The sequence below is a fragment of the Microplitis mediator genome, chromosome 1 (assembly GCF_029852145.1).
Source record: "Microplitis mediator isolate UGA2020A chromosome 1, iyMicMedi2.1, whole genome shotgun sequence".
Classification (NCBI taxonomy): Eukaryota; Metazoa; Arthropoda; class Insecta; order Hymenoptera; family Braconidae; genus Microplitis; species Microplitis mediator.
Genome location: NC_079969.1, coordinates 9,322,465 through 9,338,941, shown reverse-complemented (window position 1 = coordinate 9,338,941; position 16,477 = coordinate 9,322,465). Strand labels below are relative to the sequence as shown.

Below are 16,477 nucleotides of genomic sequence, written 5' to 3'. Positions count from 1 at the left end.
GTAATTCGCCAATATTTTGGAGTCTACATGATCAAATGATCAGAAATTTTCAGGAAAGTTGATGGTCAACAAACTTTTTCGATTGCTGCCTTAACCATCAAAATCGGTTCATTAGTTAAAAAGTTACAAAGAGTTTACACACACACACACACTTGGACATCAATCTGAAAATGGTCAGAATAGCTTCCTAGGACCTCAAAACGTCGACATCTGATGAAAACTCGATTTTCGAAAATCGGGGTGATAACAACAACTTTCCGTCTTTTTCGAAATTCATCGATTTTCTTAGCGGGAAGTTAAAAAAATCATTTAATGTTTTCTTTTATTTCATATTAAATTTTTATTCAAATTTAGTAAATAAAGATATACAAATACATGAGTGATCGGATACTGGGTTTCTTACCTTATTACTTGCTTGCTTAATTTATTTTAATTTCTATCCAAATAAATTTTGCATCCTCACCCTTGAAATTTAAAATTATAGCATTTGAAATTATTACAAATTAAAAATAATTTATCTAAGAAAATTTTCTTCAAAATAGATCTTAACTGAATTTAAAAAAATTTTAGTCATAATTTAACTGATAACTTATTTTACGAACCAATTATCTAATAAATAATTTTTGTTTTCAGGTAAGTTGACTTCGAAACCGCTAGATGGCTTAGAATTAATATTTCTGTTCACTTGGACTCTGGTAAGAAAAATAAATAAATTCAATTATACATCTTGAGTTAAATGTTAAGATAACTTTTAATTCAGAAATTTTGTGGCAAAGAATTAAAAGAGATTAATTTTTCTATGCATGAAATAATAATTTAATGATTTGATAAAAAGTTAAATTCATCAAACTAAAACAATGAAAGTACTCTCTAAACATGAATAAGTGAAATAAGCGAATATTCACTAATTTTGAGTGCCAACCGAACCACTTTTTGAAATTAGTGGTTCGGTTTGCACTTGGAATTAATGAATATTCACTTATTTTCACTAATTCATGTTTAGAGAGTATGCAAAAAATAAAGAACTTCAATTTAAGAAAATACTGCGTTTAGTTTCAAAGTGAAAAATGTGGAAAACGGCTGACCCTGTAAACCAACCCTAAAACATCCAGCTGTTTTCGAGCTCAGAGAGCTCGAAAATGTTATTATTGTTAAACTTTTGAGCTCTTCAAGCTCTATGGAGCTTTAAACTTTCATAATCAATTGTAAATAGTTTTGAACGAACTTATAATTGCATAATAAAGTATATAACATATAACAAATAAAATTTTACAAAGTTTTTATAGATCGCAACAGAAGCAATGACTTGATATAATTTTACGAACTCTGTAAATTTTGTGCAATAAAGTTTTATGAATTCATATAGAATTTGACAGAACTTTGTACCATTTCATAACACTAGAATTTTATAAAAAATTTTTTTCACGGCTGGATTTACATTTTACAAAATGTCATATAGCTTCAAGAATACAAAAGTACAAAAGTTTTCATAAAATTTTTCTCTTCAATACTGGATTCAAACTTATGAATTTCTATCAAAGCTTAAAGAATTTTTAAAAATTTCGAAGAATTTTTGAAATTCAACAAAATTTCATAGGATTTCATATATTTCGTGTACCAAGATGTTAAGCAATTTGATATTATTTCATAATATTTTATACAACTTTCTAAGACTTGATGAAAAATTCATACTATCTTATGAAATAAAATAAATTTTCATAAATTTTTATGGAACTTATTAAAGTTTAATAGAATTCTGTTAATTTTATGTTATAAAATTCTATGTTATTATATAAAATATTACAGAATTTTATACAATTTTCTTAACAACGCTACAAAAATATTTTTTCCGGGTTGTTCTGGCGTTTCCATTATCGATAGCTTAATGTTTTTTTATTAATTTTTAATTTTTTCGGGTTGTCTATAATTTTCACGCCAAATCATCCCACTTATTTTTATATCCTACTGTTATATGAATCCGCGATTAGATTCATAATTCCATTGAAATCTCATTGTCTTATTTGTGTAAAAATTTTCGAATCATCACAACTTGTTTGCAGTAGAATAATATCAAAACTTAAATTTTTAATTCTCGAGAGGAGTATTTAATAATTAATTTTTTATTTCAATCATAGAACCTTTTTTAATGGGAGTAAAATTTTACTTCGAACAATGACATTCATATCATTTCTCGCTTATATATGTAATAAAATCTATATATATTCAAGTGAGAAATTATACATTTTCTTATAATATATAAATACATTCAGAATCGATTTAATTTAAGTAATTTCGTAAATTAATATTTCAGAGATATTTTATGAATAAACGAGGAAATACGAAATGACGGTTTTATAAATTTCGTCGCTCACTCATAATTTATTGAAATTCGGTTTGTCAGTTTCATATATATTTTTATCGCTTAGTTCGCTGACAGCTTGCCAAAATATCTTTTCCTTTATTAAGTAAATATAAAAATCCGTTTGTTCTATTAAAATTTTTTTTTGACATCTTTCAACTTTTCTTTTATAATTTATATTGACGGAATTGTGTTAATATTTTATTTTTGAAATGACCTGACAAATTAAAAAAATAAATTCAATTTTGTTAAAGGAAGTTAAATTCAAATTATACATATATTAGGGTGATCCAAAAAATAACAAATTTTTTTTTTCTCGGAAACAGGTTCAAAAGTTTTATTTAGATAAAAAAAGAAGCCTGTGAAAATTAGAGCTCTTAATATTAAGAGGTTCCTCATCGCACTTTTCTATTTTCCATTAGAATATCATGGAAAAACTTTGTATTGTGTCTTTTGATTTTTATAAGTAGCTAACGATGCGTCATAGGAATAATTGGCAGGCATATCATTATAGGTAATTGAATGCTCTACAAAAAAAGTTTCTTATCATTTTTTGATAAATCTATTTGTTCAAAAGTTATTTAAGGTTGAAGTCGAATTCATATTAAATTTTGAGATCTTTTTACATTTCCGGGTAAACTATCAGACCTATTACAAATTTTCATAAGACCTTTTTTGTAGACAATTTTATTCTCCAGAAGTTATTTCCAATAAAGCTTTTTCGAATTCCGTATTGTTTTCTAGTTATTTTCATTTTAATGTCAAGTTCATAAAAAAATAGTCTTCCGATCGATTTTAAGAGGGCCAAAAAAAAGCCGACTTTTTTCTTCTTTTGATTTTCTGTTTGAAAAACATGGGAAAAAATTATTCTAATTTTAGAATTTTATACCTCGGCAACGGCTCATTGTACAGATAAGCTCAGGGTGTATTTTGTAGGGAATGAAACGCTCTACAAAAAAAGTCTCCTGTGATTTTTTGATAAATCCATCCGTTCAAAAGTTATTTGAGCTTGAAGTCAAATGTATATTGAATTATGAGATCTCTTTACTTTTCCCGCGAAACTATCAGACTTATCACAAAATGTCATAGGATCTTTATTGTGCACGGAAAAAGAAGTGACGTTGCTACAACAGCAGCTGTAGTTGAGGTTACTACAAGTTGGAGTAAAGTAATGCCAACTCTAACTTGGAATAACCTCAACCACACGTGTATAATAACGTCAGTACTATTTATGTAGTATCTTTTATTACATATTGGAGTACTCGCTACTATAATATTGTGGTAAGAAGAACCACAATTGTTTTTTCGTGTGGATAATTTTACTACTCAGAAATTTTCTCAAAATTCCACATTGTTTTCTAACTATTTTCATTTAAATGTCGAGCCCTTAAGCCCTTCCCAGATGACCTTGAATCCCTACTCTTAATTTGAATCGTACGTCTTCATTTTTAAGTGAGAGAGCGCTAGCCTATTTAGTAAAGAAGGGGCAGAAGAATAGTAGAAGGGGGAGCATGCATGCACTAATACGATTGAACCGATACTCACACAGCCTTACTAAGAACTGTGATTGGTTTTATCCCCACACAGCTCACACCGAGACTCCAAACCCGGAAAGGGTTCAAAAAACGTGTTCTTGCCTTCGGTTCGGGTAGGCAATTATACACACGGGTTGGAATATCCTACTTTCCTCCCAAGGTACGTAATATACTATTGTTTTGAACCATTCAATTCCGACCAAGAAAAACAATTTCAATTACGACTTCTGAACAATCCGAATTTGATCAACGAGCAATTAACCAGTATTAAAGTAATTTCGATTGAACAATAATCCGCTTTTTATGAACAAGTGAACAAGCTGAAGCATCGGCGTGAAACTGATGAACGTGTACGCCTGTTTTTTTTTGGTGATTCGAACGAGTGGTTGAAATAAAATTATCTTATGTTATTTTATTTTTTTCGCTCCGGTTTCCGAGAACTACGGATTATCAGTGTCTCATTCGCAACGGCAGTCTTGCAGCTTAGCCGTGTAAAATACTCTGATGTCATTCGTCAAGTACTTCGTTAAGACGTACCGGTGTGTGTGTGAGTCGAAAAAATTAAATTTAAGTTTATTCTATTTCGTCAACCGAACTGTTGTTTTGAGAATAAACTGACTTTGTAATTTAGAACGAATACAACTATTGTTTTCCGAGCATTATTGTAACTGATAACCGAAACTCTATTAAGATATCGATTTAATGATCAATCTGTATGTTGAATGAGATATGCACCGTATGATTAACTGAGTATTATAAACTGTTTATTTTTATTTGTGATACCGATCAATTTATTCGGTTTGTTGAATATACGATAAATTAATTTTTTTTAAATTCTGAACAATTATTTGATCTTAATTTTAAGTGTCTGACCTTTCCCCGACCCGCCACCCTGAGCCGACATTTCAAGATTTGTTTATTGGTGGTTGTTAAATCACCTGGCGCCCAACTAATAATTATTAAACAAGGTTGCCAAATAGTTAGTGTATTCAGACATCAATTCCCGGTAGTGAAAAACCCGTGACAATATACGTTATTACATTTCCTAGGATAACTATTCCTAAAAATAAAAAAATTCGGTAAGAAACAAATAAATCCAGAATTTAGTGATATTTTCATCTATCGGTTATTTCTCACAGGAATATCTTCCCTTTACTGTTTTGAGGGGCAAAAATATAATCTGGTAAATCTAGATAAATTTTTCTAATTAAGCCGTTTTCGTACAAATGATACAAATATCAAATAACCTTTACATGAATTTCATTTGATTTACTTTTATACCTTTGCAAGTGTTTATATCAATTGGATCCGACAGAATAAAATACCCATGGGAAATGACACAATAGTATTCATTGATTGAATACACTATCTCTCTGATTTATTTTATTTTATTTATTTTTATTTTTTTTTTTTTTTTATTCCATCTCTTTGTAATTTTATATCCTTTATATTTTATATTCTCTCTCTCTCTCTCTCTCTTTCTCTCTATATATATATATATATATATATATATATATATATATATACAATACAAATAACTCAATAATAACCCGATATACATGAATAAATATGATTACGTAAAAGTTCACAATTTATGAACGTTAAAAATTAAATAATAATAATTTTTTTTTTAATAAAAGTTTTTGATTTTTATGTATTTCTTATTCTTGACAACGGATTTACATTTTATATATTTAATATATATTTGTATACATATAGATACATCGAAAAATAATTCTTTTGAAAAAAAAATAAATCAAAGACTTAAAAAGCTGTTTGATGTGCATGAACTTTCTTATTTGCTTATATATATATATATATATATATATATATATATATATATATATATATATATATATATATATATATATATATATATATATATATATATAGAAAAAAAATTTAGGAAAGCTTTGACGTAAAGACTCTTTGAAAGCAACTAAATCTGAAACAAAATATTTCAAGTACTTATTTATTTGTGAGGAAGAGAAAAAAAATTAAGAAAAAAGCTTTTTTTTTTGTGAACAAGCATTTTTGTAGAAATAATAGGCTATTTTATTGTGGGGTAAATGGGATACTTTTGTGAAAAAAAAATTTCTTATCATCAATATTTCAAAATTTTGAGAAATTCATTTCGAATTCAGAATTCGTACAAATTTTAAAGTGATCAGTTTTAGAAATGCGGCCTATTTTACCCCTTTTTTAAAAAAATAATATTCTATAGGAGAAAGAAATTTTATTTCTACAAAAAATGTACCGTAAAATTAATATTTGGTCTAGCATACTTATGTCTCTAAAAAAAGCTCTTTTCTAAAATGAATTTATTTATATATTTAAATGGTAACAACTGAAAACATCCGTACACTATTGATTGTAATTGAAAGCTGCACCGTGAACTTTAGAGTTCATTAATATTTAAAAGCTCCTAGTCGACTGTTTAGTGCATACTTGTTATAACAAGAGTAATCTACTAACCTTGTTCTATATATATATATATATTTAGATTTTATTTATTTTATCCGGTTCAATAAACATTATCACAAATGGCCTAGTTACAAGTGAAGTGAGCGATAAAAAATAAAAAGAACAAAAAAGTTAATGAAAATAACTTGAAAGCTCTCCGTTTATTATAAAGCTTTTTACAACGACCTCAACTGTACACTTTTATATATAAATTTTTTACTTAACTATATATCTTATCTTGAGTATATTTTATCGTCGTATGTCATCGTTGGTGAAGAAAATAGCTTACAGTATTGTTTAGAAGCCACGTGAAGATTGCTAGAGCTTTTGAGCTGTCTCATATATTTTACGTCCCTTATTTTTTTTTCATTATTATTTTTATTGTCCGTGGAGCTTTCGAATAAAGTAAATATTATTTGTTATTAGTACCGAAAAAAATCGAGTTTATTAAACTATGAATTATTCGCTTGTTATAATAAAATATTCAATAGAATGTAATACACATACACATACATATACATATATCGATTTAATTTACAGTCTCAGAATCATGTTTGAGGTTTTTTTATCGCATGATGCGGGCTAGAGCTTTTTGTGGCGGATATTCATCGAGCTTTTTTCTGAACAAAAATTATGAAAATTCGATTAATGCATATTAAAATTTGAGTTTTTTTTTTATAGACAATTGAACTATTCTATAAATCGAACTTTCTGCTCGCAAGCTCGGTTATCTGCCCCATCAAATCGGTACCGCAGATCTACTGCTCGTTACTGTACTGGTGAAAACTTAAACTTGCAGCCGGTTAAACTTTTATACAAGAGATTATTAAGTGTCTCAAAAAACTACAGTCGACTCTGTCTAAAGGTTCTCTGCCTAAAGGTTCCCGCTGTCTATAGGTTCCAGGATACATTGCTTGAAGGTTCCCGGATATTCCCCCACCCGCTTTCTCGAGTGACGAATCACAATTCAGTTTTCGAGCGCTAACTTTAAATGCACGTTTTTTTGAGGTTATGTTTATTGCGCAATATGTTCGTTTTAGCGTGCGCCTCGGCGCTCGAGGGGAATATATTGTAGGGGAAGTGCTGATGGTGGGGAGGGAACCTTCAGGCAATGGTCCTGTCCCGACGTGGAACCTTTAGACAGAGTTGACTGTAGATTCTACATAGAAACTGATCCACCTTAAGTGTAATAAAAACTGGAATAATTTTTATGACACTTTCAATTTCCAACCGCTTCCTTAGGATTTTTTTAAATTGAGTATACTCTTAGAGCTTTACTATGCCTTTTTGTAAATCTTAAAGCCTGGGCTTGCGATAAGTTAACTATGAATGATATGTTTTTGCTGTTCGGCACGTAATCTGAGCTTTTCATATAAACTCATCAAATTATTAACAGTCGTAACTAATGTAACTGCTGCTACAGTGAAGTTACTGTTCGCAAGCTTAGTGCCTAAAGTTCAATAATACATCACTTGTTAAGCACATAATAAACTCTGTAATTTATAAACTGCAACACTGAAGCTGATTATTAGCTTTCAGTAATTGAAGTGTTGATCAGAGCTTTCTCTTGCGGAAGCTCTAATATCCAATAATGTGATATATTAATTTGTCAGGAGCTTTTAACAAACGAAAGAAAAATTTTTGACACCCGGGTCAAAAAATTAGATCTGTTTTAAAATAAATGATATATTCAAATATTTTTTCTTTAATTCAAGTTTATGAATCTTATTTATTTCATATAGGAATTCAATCTGCTCTGTCCGTACTAGTTACTATTTAGGCCAATATCAGACTTATTTTCGTATGATATTTAGTCTGTTGTAAATTGGGTTTAGACTAAAAACAGAATTTTTTATTATAATTATTGGTCTGTGTTCAATTGGTTTTAAGGACAAAAACACACTTTATTTACTATAAATTTTAATCTGTTTTTAATCGCTTTTAGATCGAAAACCGGACTTTTTATAAACCGTAAAGGTATCGGTCTTTGAGAGCGTGGGTTCGAACCCAACTCGAAATCATCGAATGCTCCTGCCTTTCTCAATTCTAAATTGAAGATGCAATAAGTTAAATAATTTTTTTTTATTTAACAAAATGTAAAGTGAGCGAATGCGCAAAAAGGATCTGGTTTAGGTGTGATGGAATTTTAACAATTAAAAATTACACAGACTTTATCAATATATAATTAGGTTATTTATTTACACTTTATACAGTTAAATATGGTGAGAATTAACATTAGATAGCGAATGCGACAAGTAAAGCGGTTAAAAACGCGTGGTGGTTAGTAAGACTGCACGATGTAGATATAAATATGAATAAGAATAGTAATAATCTAGATTTAGAAATTTATTTTAATTTTCTTGGTATTTGAAACATGCTAATGCGCTTCCGTAATAAGATGTCACACGGAGAAAAATCTTGGCTCGAAACCTACCAATTCTTACAATGCTGTCGACCAAACTTGAAACAGAAAGTGAAGCATCCTGAAAATTATTGTGCTCTTATAAACAATGATTATGTTGTATCACAATGCTGATTTCGCGCGAGAAACTTATCGATAAGCTTTAATAACAATTACTTTCATACATTATAATAATTATGATCCAGCATAATAATTTTTATAAGAGCATAATAATTTTTTGGATGCTTTAGTTTCTGTTTCAAGTTTGGTCGACAGCATTGTAAAATTGGTAGGTTTCGAACCAACATTTTTCTCTGTGCACAAGAATATTGATGTTTTCTAATGCCAAAATATTTTCGAGTTTATCCAGTAAATAAGAAAAATTTCTTGACATTTTAAGAGTTATTTTATCACTTTTAGTCAATGCTATAAATATTCAGTCAAGACAACTGAAAATTAAGCTGTCAAACTTTCATTAACTGCCGACATTTTTAAACAAAAAATACTAAATAAATAGTAAACAAAACAAAATCAATTCTGTGACTTAATATTTTTAACTTCCCGCTAAGAAAATTGCAAATTTTCAAAAAAACGGAAGTTATTGGTTTCGGTCCGATTCCTTCCGAGGTCCTAGGAAGCTAATCTGACTATTCCCGAGTGGACGTCCGTGTGTATGTGTGTGTGTGTGAACTTTTTTTTGTCCGACGATATCTTTGGAACGAATGAACCGATTTGAACGTACTTGGTGGCAATCGAAAGGGCTCTCCAAAACTTAGAATTGATTAGATTTCGGGGTAGATCGGTCATGTAGTTTACGAGTTATACGAAGAATAAAAATTAAAAAATTTTTTTGTTTTTGGTTTTTTGCTTATAACTTATAAACCAATTGTCCGATTCGCCTCAACATGTGATCAGTTTTAAGTCTTGTTGAGCCCTTTCGATTGCCACCAAAAACGTTGAAATCGGTTCATCTTATCCAAAGATATCGTCGGACAAAAATTATAATTTTTCAGTGAAGGTTTATTTTACCGGCCTAATAAGTTTTTGAGCTTGAAGAGCAATTGTTTTTTAAAACAACAGATCTAAAACAGCTTAAAATTTTTGTAAAAGATCAAAATCAGATCAAATAGTCCAATTAGACTAAAATCAGATCAAATTTTTCGGTCCGTGTAGATCAAAAACAGATTAAAATTTTTATAGAAGTTCAATAACAGACCAAGTAGTCCAAGTCAAGTCCAGTCAGACTAAAATCAGATCAAATTTTTCGACCCGGGCAATTAATACTCACTTGATTTAACAGGCTTCCACTCATAAGATGCGCAATAGAATCATTATTCAGCATACGCTTGATAATTGAGCTTTTTGATGTCACCAGCCCCGGAGCGTACTTGTGATAAGGACTAGATTTACTATTAACAATAATCATTGTACACGGCGATTCTATATACACTGTTATAGGATGCCTCATACACGAGCTTTTGCAATTCACCATAACACGAAAGCTGTGCAGCATAATTAATCGAGTTTTCAGAGCTCGAGCTTTCAATATATTAACGTTGACAAATTATTTATCTTCTCTCAAATCGTGAATTATCGACGATTTAATTTCCATTGACGCCGAGCTTTCTATTATGAGTCACTCGAGAATTAAAGATCCGTGGCATAGCAAGATTGAGTTCATTACAAAATATTAAAATTTAATCAAATTCGAGCTTCACCTCATCTTCGTCGAACATTCAATTTTGTACTTATCTTAAAAGTATTAAAAGCTGCAAGTTACAGCTTTTCTCATTTCATTTAACTCGAAATAATTCAGTCATTCGTGACGCGCTTTCCTGAACCACGAATTTGTTATTAAAGTCAATAAATCGCATCTGATGTCACAAGCTCGGTGCTTTCAACTGTAAATTTAATAACTAAGTACAGAAATTAAAATTAATATCGAAATATTCGAATATTTGCTTCTCAACAGGCGCTCTAATAAATCGAAAGCTTGCAAGCTCTGGGCTTTTAATGTTAGTTTTCATTAATCGAATGAAATTATGATGCGCCTGTAACTTCGACTTATGTATCGCTTATGAGAAATCTTCCAGGTCGCAAGCTCTCTTTTTTTATTGTTTGAAGGATTAATAAAGCCCAGATTCCGCAAGCTCGGATATATTCTATCTACATCAAATGTAAATGATCCTTTTATATTTTTTTTCTTACCAAAAGCTCTTCGAATAGGTAATTAAAATGAATTCACGGTATTTAAATCTGCAAGCTCAGACATCTCGTCTTGTAATTTTTAATTTCAAACGTTTTCAGACACATTTTTCATCTTAATGTTCATTATTTAATAATCTAAAGTGTAAATATAAACTTCTGAATACAGTTTTGTAAGTAAAATTATACATTTTGTGAGGGAATAGCAAACGCTCGGGTGAAATATCCTGAACAATTTAAAGTGAGTGAACATGACCGGCTTAATCAGAAACTAATCTAGCAAGTTGCCTCTGCTGAATCCCAGTAGTGCGGATAATGGCCAAAGGGTGCAAAAGCTCATTCGCCTTGTGGCCGGTCTTCTATCGTCTCAACCTTATTTCCGCCTAGACTAAAGTGGTTACCGAGCTTTCGATAACGATGACCTCCGATTCAAGTTTCAATTAAACAAAGAGCTTTTGATACAATCATTTAAGGCCCAACGAGCTTTTATCAATTTTTTAAACTTATTCTTATATGCGTTACGTAAAATATTCAAAACAAATAAACTTTAGTTTAAAAGACTGACTTTGGGTTTCGAATTTACGACCCCAATATTATACTTTTGAACTTACAATTACGATATGTTCAAATCTAAACCACCGATTCACGCGTTCAAGGTCTTACTTATTCGGTCAACATTAAATTTTCTATCATTTATGCATTCGATTTTGCCGAAATTTTAGCAAGATAGGCCACAAAACCTTTGTATACAAAACAAATACTCGAATAAACTTGTTTCCTTTTGTCAATCAATTTTGATATTTATTCAAGTTTCGGCGAAGTAGTTTCACATAATACGGCAAAGCAAATTGATTCGAACATACATGTAGATTTATTATGTAGAATAAACCCCATAAGTTTTCATGTAATTATATATATATATATATATATATATATATATATATATATATATAAATTTTATTATATTATACTTTACAAATTACATATTATAACACAAAAACTAGACGCTAATTTCTGCGCTATAACTTCGTTCTCTGCCTTTAGCCTCCAGTCTCAATACGAATAGGGCGCCAGGTAATTTTTATCACTGGAATCACCAAACCAGTAAATCATGAAGTTTTGGATAATTTTTGATCTGTGGAATTATCACCAAAACCACGCATAGACAAAACTAAAACTAAAACTTAACAAAGTGCTCAGAACTTATTAGCAAAACAAAACGGAGACTGGAAAACTAAAAGCAGAGTTACGGTATGCCATGGTGTCGCTCAGTGTGTAGGTTTATGGAGAGAGGGAGTGGTCCGGGTTACATCATTCCCAAAGTCATGTAGATTCATTTTAAATTTGCAACTTTTATTTAACAACAAATGATCTCAAAACTCTATTTAACAATAAATAAAATACGATAGCTCAGTACAAATAATATTTTTCTCTATAACGAATGCTGAATATATTAAAATTAATCTTAACAGAAAGTAAATTGACGTCTAAACGATACGTATCGATATCTTACAAATAAATTAGTTAATTAACTAGAACTAAATGATAATCAGATAATATTTAGTAAACTAGAACAATCATTATGGATTCGATACTCTAGAACATTTTCTTTAGCAAAATCGTAAAACTAATGTACATGGGTCTCATTTCGATGTTAATTAGACACTAATTGGTTCATCAATCAAACATATTTCTTATAATTCTTCTATAAAATAATATTAAGAATAAGACGTGATCGTGACTCTAATAATGTAACACTATTCTCATAATTCTCTCAGATATTAAATCTTTTCTTTAATTGAAACAGGAGCATAATACCTCAAGACTTTTGACTCGAACTCGATTAATTATTTATAATAATTATTTCATACCTGATGTCTGGTGAATGAATATCAAGTAACGTCTTACACTGTTTTTAAACAATACTTCTGTAGCAATAATCTTAATCTGTAGCTTTCCGCAATGCCTTGAACTGTAGCGCCATTACTGCACACGTCTACTCGCTTCAAGCGACTAGAGTCCAATGCTCACGTCCGTACTCCTCGAAGGTCTCCCTCCGACTTCTCTTTCTCAATTCTCAATTCTAAAACCCCAAACTCAATCCTATCGTTATCAATAACTGACATCTATATTCTAAATTCTCAAATCCAACTCAATCTTTACTATAACGGTAACTGGAGGCTCAAGTCCTCACCAAACGTACTCACTAAACCCATTCTGAGTATGGATATCCTTGGCAGTTGCTCTCCTGGAACAGACTTCAGCTGGGATCATGAAACTTATAAACTAAGTGACCTATGACTTCCTCAGCGGTACAAGTGGTCATGACTTGTCCTCTGAGGCCTGTCAGAGTAATAATTTAAAAATGACCAAACGGCTTTCACAACAGCAACGGTCACAAAATTACTGTTGAGGCCTGCCAAACCAAAACTCCAAAACTGATCCCATTCTGCATCCGTCAAATTCCTTATATACTGGAGCACTAGCATCTCAGCTAGACCTCTGCAATCAACCAAGAAGTCTCAGAGGGATAGAACTAGGTTCTATCATCAGATGATACCGGGTGACTAATTTAAGTCCCGCTCCACGGTAACACTGACTCGTCCACATACTCAAAATACTAAAAATCCAAAACTCAAACAATCATTTTCCCAAACTTTAATCTCAAATCATAACCCATAACAATTTTCCATAATTCTGATTCTAATTCTTATTTTCTTTATCCAAAAATCCATAACTGTAGCCAGACGTTACTCCATATTTAATTCTTAAACTATAACTTAATCAAAAATCTGTATAAAAATCGTAAATTACTGTAAGCTAAATTATAAGTCTTGAATTACCATGCTCGTAAATACAATAAATTCGTTGGTGTTTGTGACGTTCACTTTGATTTGACCCCCATACGAAAAATAACGTCACAATATATACCATCCATATATGACGAAAATATATTGAGCATTATATGAGATAACATATATAGAGAAATATAGAACATCGTATAAAAAGAAATGTATTATTAAAAATATATGATCCAATATATGTAAAAAACATATATTCATAAATATATATATTTTTGCCGCCATATATTTATCACATATTCACCATATATATTTTTATATATTTTTAACAATATATAGCTTTTCCATGCGGGCAGTACAGTCGAAGCTCCCTAAAGTTGCTCTCTCCGTGGGGGACCATTCTCTAAAGTTGCTTTTTCCCCTTCTCCCCATTCTGCATTCTCGCCAGGATAGTTAATTCCCCGTTAAATTTGATAGAATGTCCGTTCACTGAAGCTTTCGATGGCGAAAAAAGTTGACCAAGATTGGCCACAAAAAATTTATATACAAAAAGATAAAAGAATGAATTTTTTTTTTGTCAATCAGTTTTTATATTTGATCAAATTTTGACAAAGTAGTTTTACATAATTAGTTGAACAAAAATTTTTCGAACATGTGTATTTATTATACAGTAAATACTCCTCTAGCTCGCATGTAATAGTACATCGTATTCCACTGCGCGGATTCTTCCTGGTTCACATTGACACCAATCACACTAGTGGTTGATTGTTGGACATTGTAACAGACCAGAGGACTTCCGAATGGTAAATTCTATAAATATTTAATACATTATAATAATAATAATAATAACAATTGAAAAAAAAAAATTTTTGCTTGTAATTATTTCGATAAATGTTCTTACCTGTACTGCTTCGGTGGCATTTCTAGGTACTGCCGTTTCAATTGCACCCATGAAAACGTGATTTTGATACGTTAGGCGTACCAAGGTATTAATTTCGCTTGCACTGCTAGCATGATTACTGACTTTTATTGCTCTGAATACATAGTCTATAAAAATTAAAATTAAATCTATTAATAGTCTGGCTGATACTGTAATCAAAATAATAAAAGTCATAATTACCGTTTGAAATTTTATTTAAATATAATTGGTAGCAATGGTCAGAATTACTTCCATAATTTTTAGGGGAAACAACATTTTCAATTGGATCTTTGAAGCCCAATAATTCAAAATGTGCTGCTTTGGTATTTCTTTTACTTCTTTGAACTAAAATAACTTGACGTTGTTGGTAAGGAGTAGATCTAGTTATTGTTGAGTTTAATTTCATATCGTACACCCTAATCACTAAATCAGATTTTTTCGGCAGTTTTTTAACCATGGGGATAGCGACGGAGTTTGGAGAAATTAAAATACCGTGAGCTACGTGTTCCAAACCATTCGCGATGTTGGACTCTGAGCAGTCACATTCGAATACTGATTTTTTTTTGTAAACGATGGCTAACCATTTAGCATCTATGTTTTGGAATATTTTTCGTTCCAGTGCATGTGCTTTAGTTTCTACATTGTTGATTTCTGGCTTCACAGTTGATTGCGATTCATTTTCGATTTCTGGCTCCGGAGTTGTTTGCGATTTAGATTCGATATTTTTAATTTCTGGCTCCGGAGTTGTTTGCGATTTAGATGCGATATTTTTTATTTCTGGCTCCAGAGTTGTTTGCGATTTAGATTCGATATTTTTAATTTCTGGCTCCGGAGTTGTTTGCGATTTAGATGCGATATTTTTTATTTCTGGCTCCAGAGTTGTTTGCGATTTAGATTCGATATTTTTAATTTCTGGCTCCGGAGTTGTTTGCGATTTAGATGCGATATTTTTGATTTCTGGTTTCGTAGGTGCTTGCGATGTAGTATCGACATTTTGGATTGTTGGCTCCGGAGTTGTTTGCGATTTAGATTCGATATTTTTGATTTCTGGTTCCGGAATTATTTGCGATTTAGATTCGATATTTTTGATTTCTGGTTTCGTAGGTGCTTGCGATTTAGATTCAATATTTCTGATTTCTGGCTTCGTAGGTACTTGCGATTTAGATTCGATATTTTTTATTATTGGCTTCACAGTTAGATGTACTGTAACAACAAAATTATTATTATTATTATTATTATTATTATTATTATTATTATTATTATTATTATTATTATTATTATTATTATTATTATTATTATTATTATTATTATTATTATTATTATTATTATTATTATTATTATTATTATTATTATTATTATTATTATTATTATTATTATTATTATTATTATTATTATTATTATTATTATTATTATTATTATTATTATTATTATTATTATTATTATTATTATTATTATTATTATTATTATTATTATTATTATTATTATTATTATTATTATTATTATTATTATTATTATTATTATTATTATTATTATTATTATTATTATTATTATTATTATTATTATTATTATTATTATTATTATTATTATTATTATTATTATTATTATTATTATTATTATTATTATTATTATTATTATTATTATTATTATTATTATTATTATTATTATTATTATTATTATTATTATTATTATTATTATTATTATTATTATTATTATTATTATTATTATTATTATTATTATTATTATTATTATTATTATTATTATTATTATTATTATTATTATTATTATTATTATTAT

At 29.6% G+C, this 16,477-nt stretch overlaps 2 protein-coding genes across 3 annotated transcripts in view; one reads left to right on the top strand and one right to left on the bottom strand.

The window, feature by feature from the left end:
• LOC130674671 (protein artichoke-like) overlaps positions 1-16,477 on the top strand; it is a 196,061-nt gene that overhangs the window by 110,955 nt on the left and 68,629 nt on the right. Inside the window, exon 3 of one of the 2 annotated variants that reach the window (XM_057480082.1) lies at positions 634-695. The exons of the other annotated variant lie outside the window; for it this stretch is intronic. The gene's annotated coding sequence lies outside the window, so the exon portion shown is untranslated. The remainder of the gene's footprint in view (positions 1-633; positions 696-16,477) is intronic. 2 annotated transcript variants of the gene reach the window in all.
• LOC130663261 (uncharacterized) overlaps positions 14,428-16,477 on the bottom strand; it is a 2,905-nt gene continuing 855 nt past the window's right edge. Inside the window, exons 3-5 of the mRNA XM_057462386.1 lie at positions 14,885-15,886; positions 14,666-14,811; positions 14,428-14,574 (exon numbers count right to left, since the gene is read on the bottom strand). Coding sequence (XP_057318369.1) covers positions 14,428-14,574; positions 14,666-14,811; positions 14,885-15,886 — 1,295 coding nt within the window. The remainder of the gene's footprint in view (positions 14,575-14,665; positions 14,812-14,884; positions 15,887-16,477) is intronic.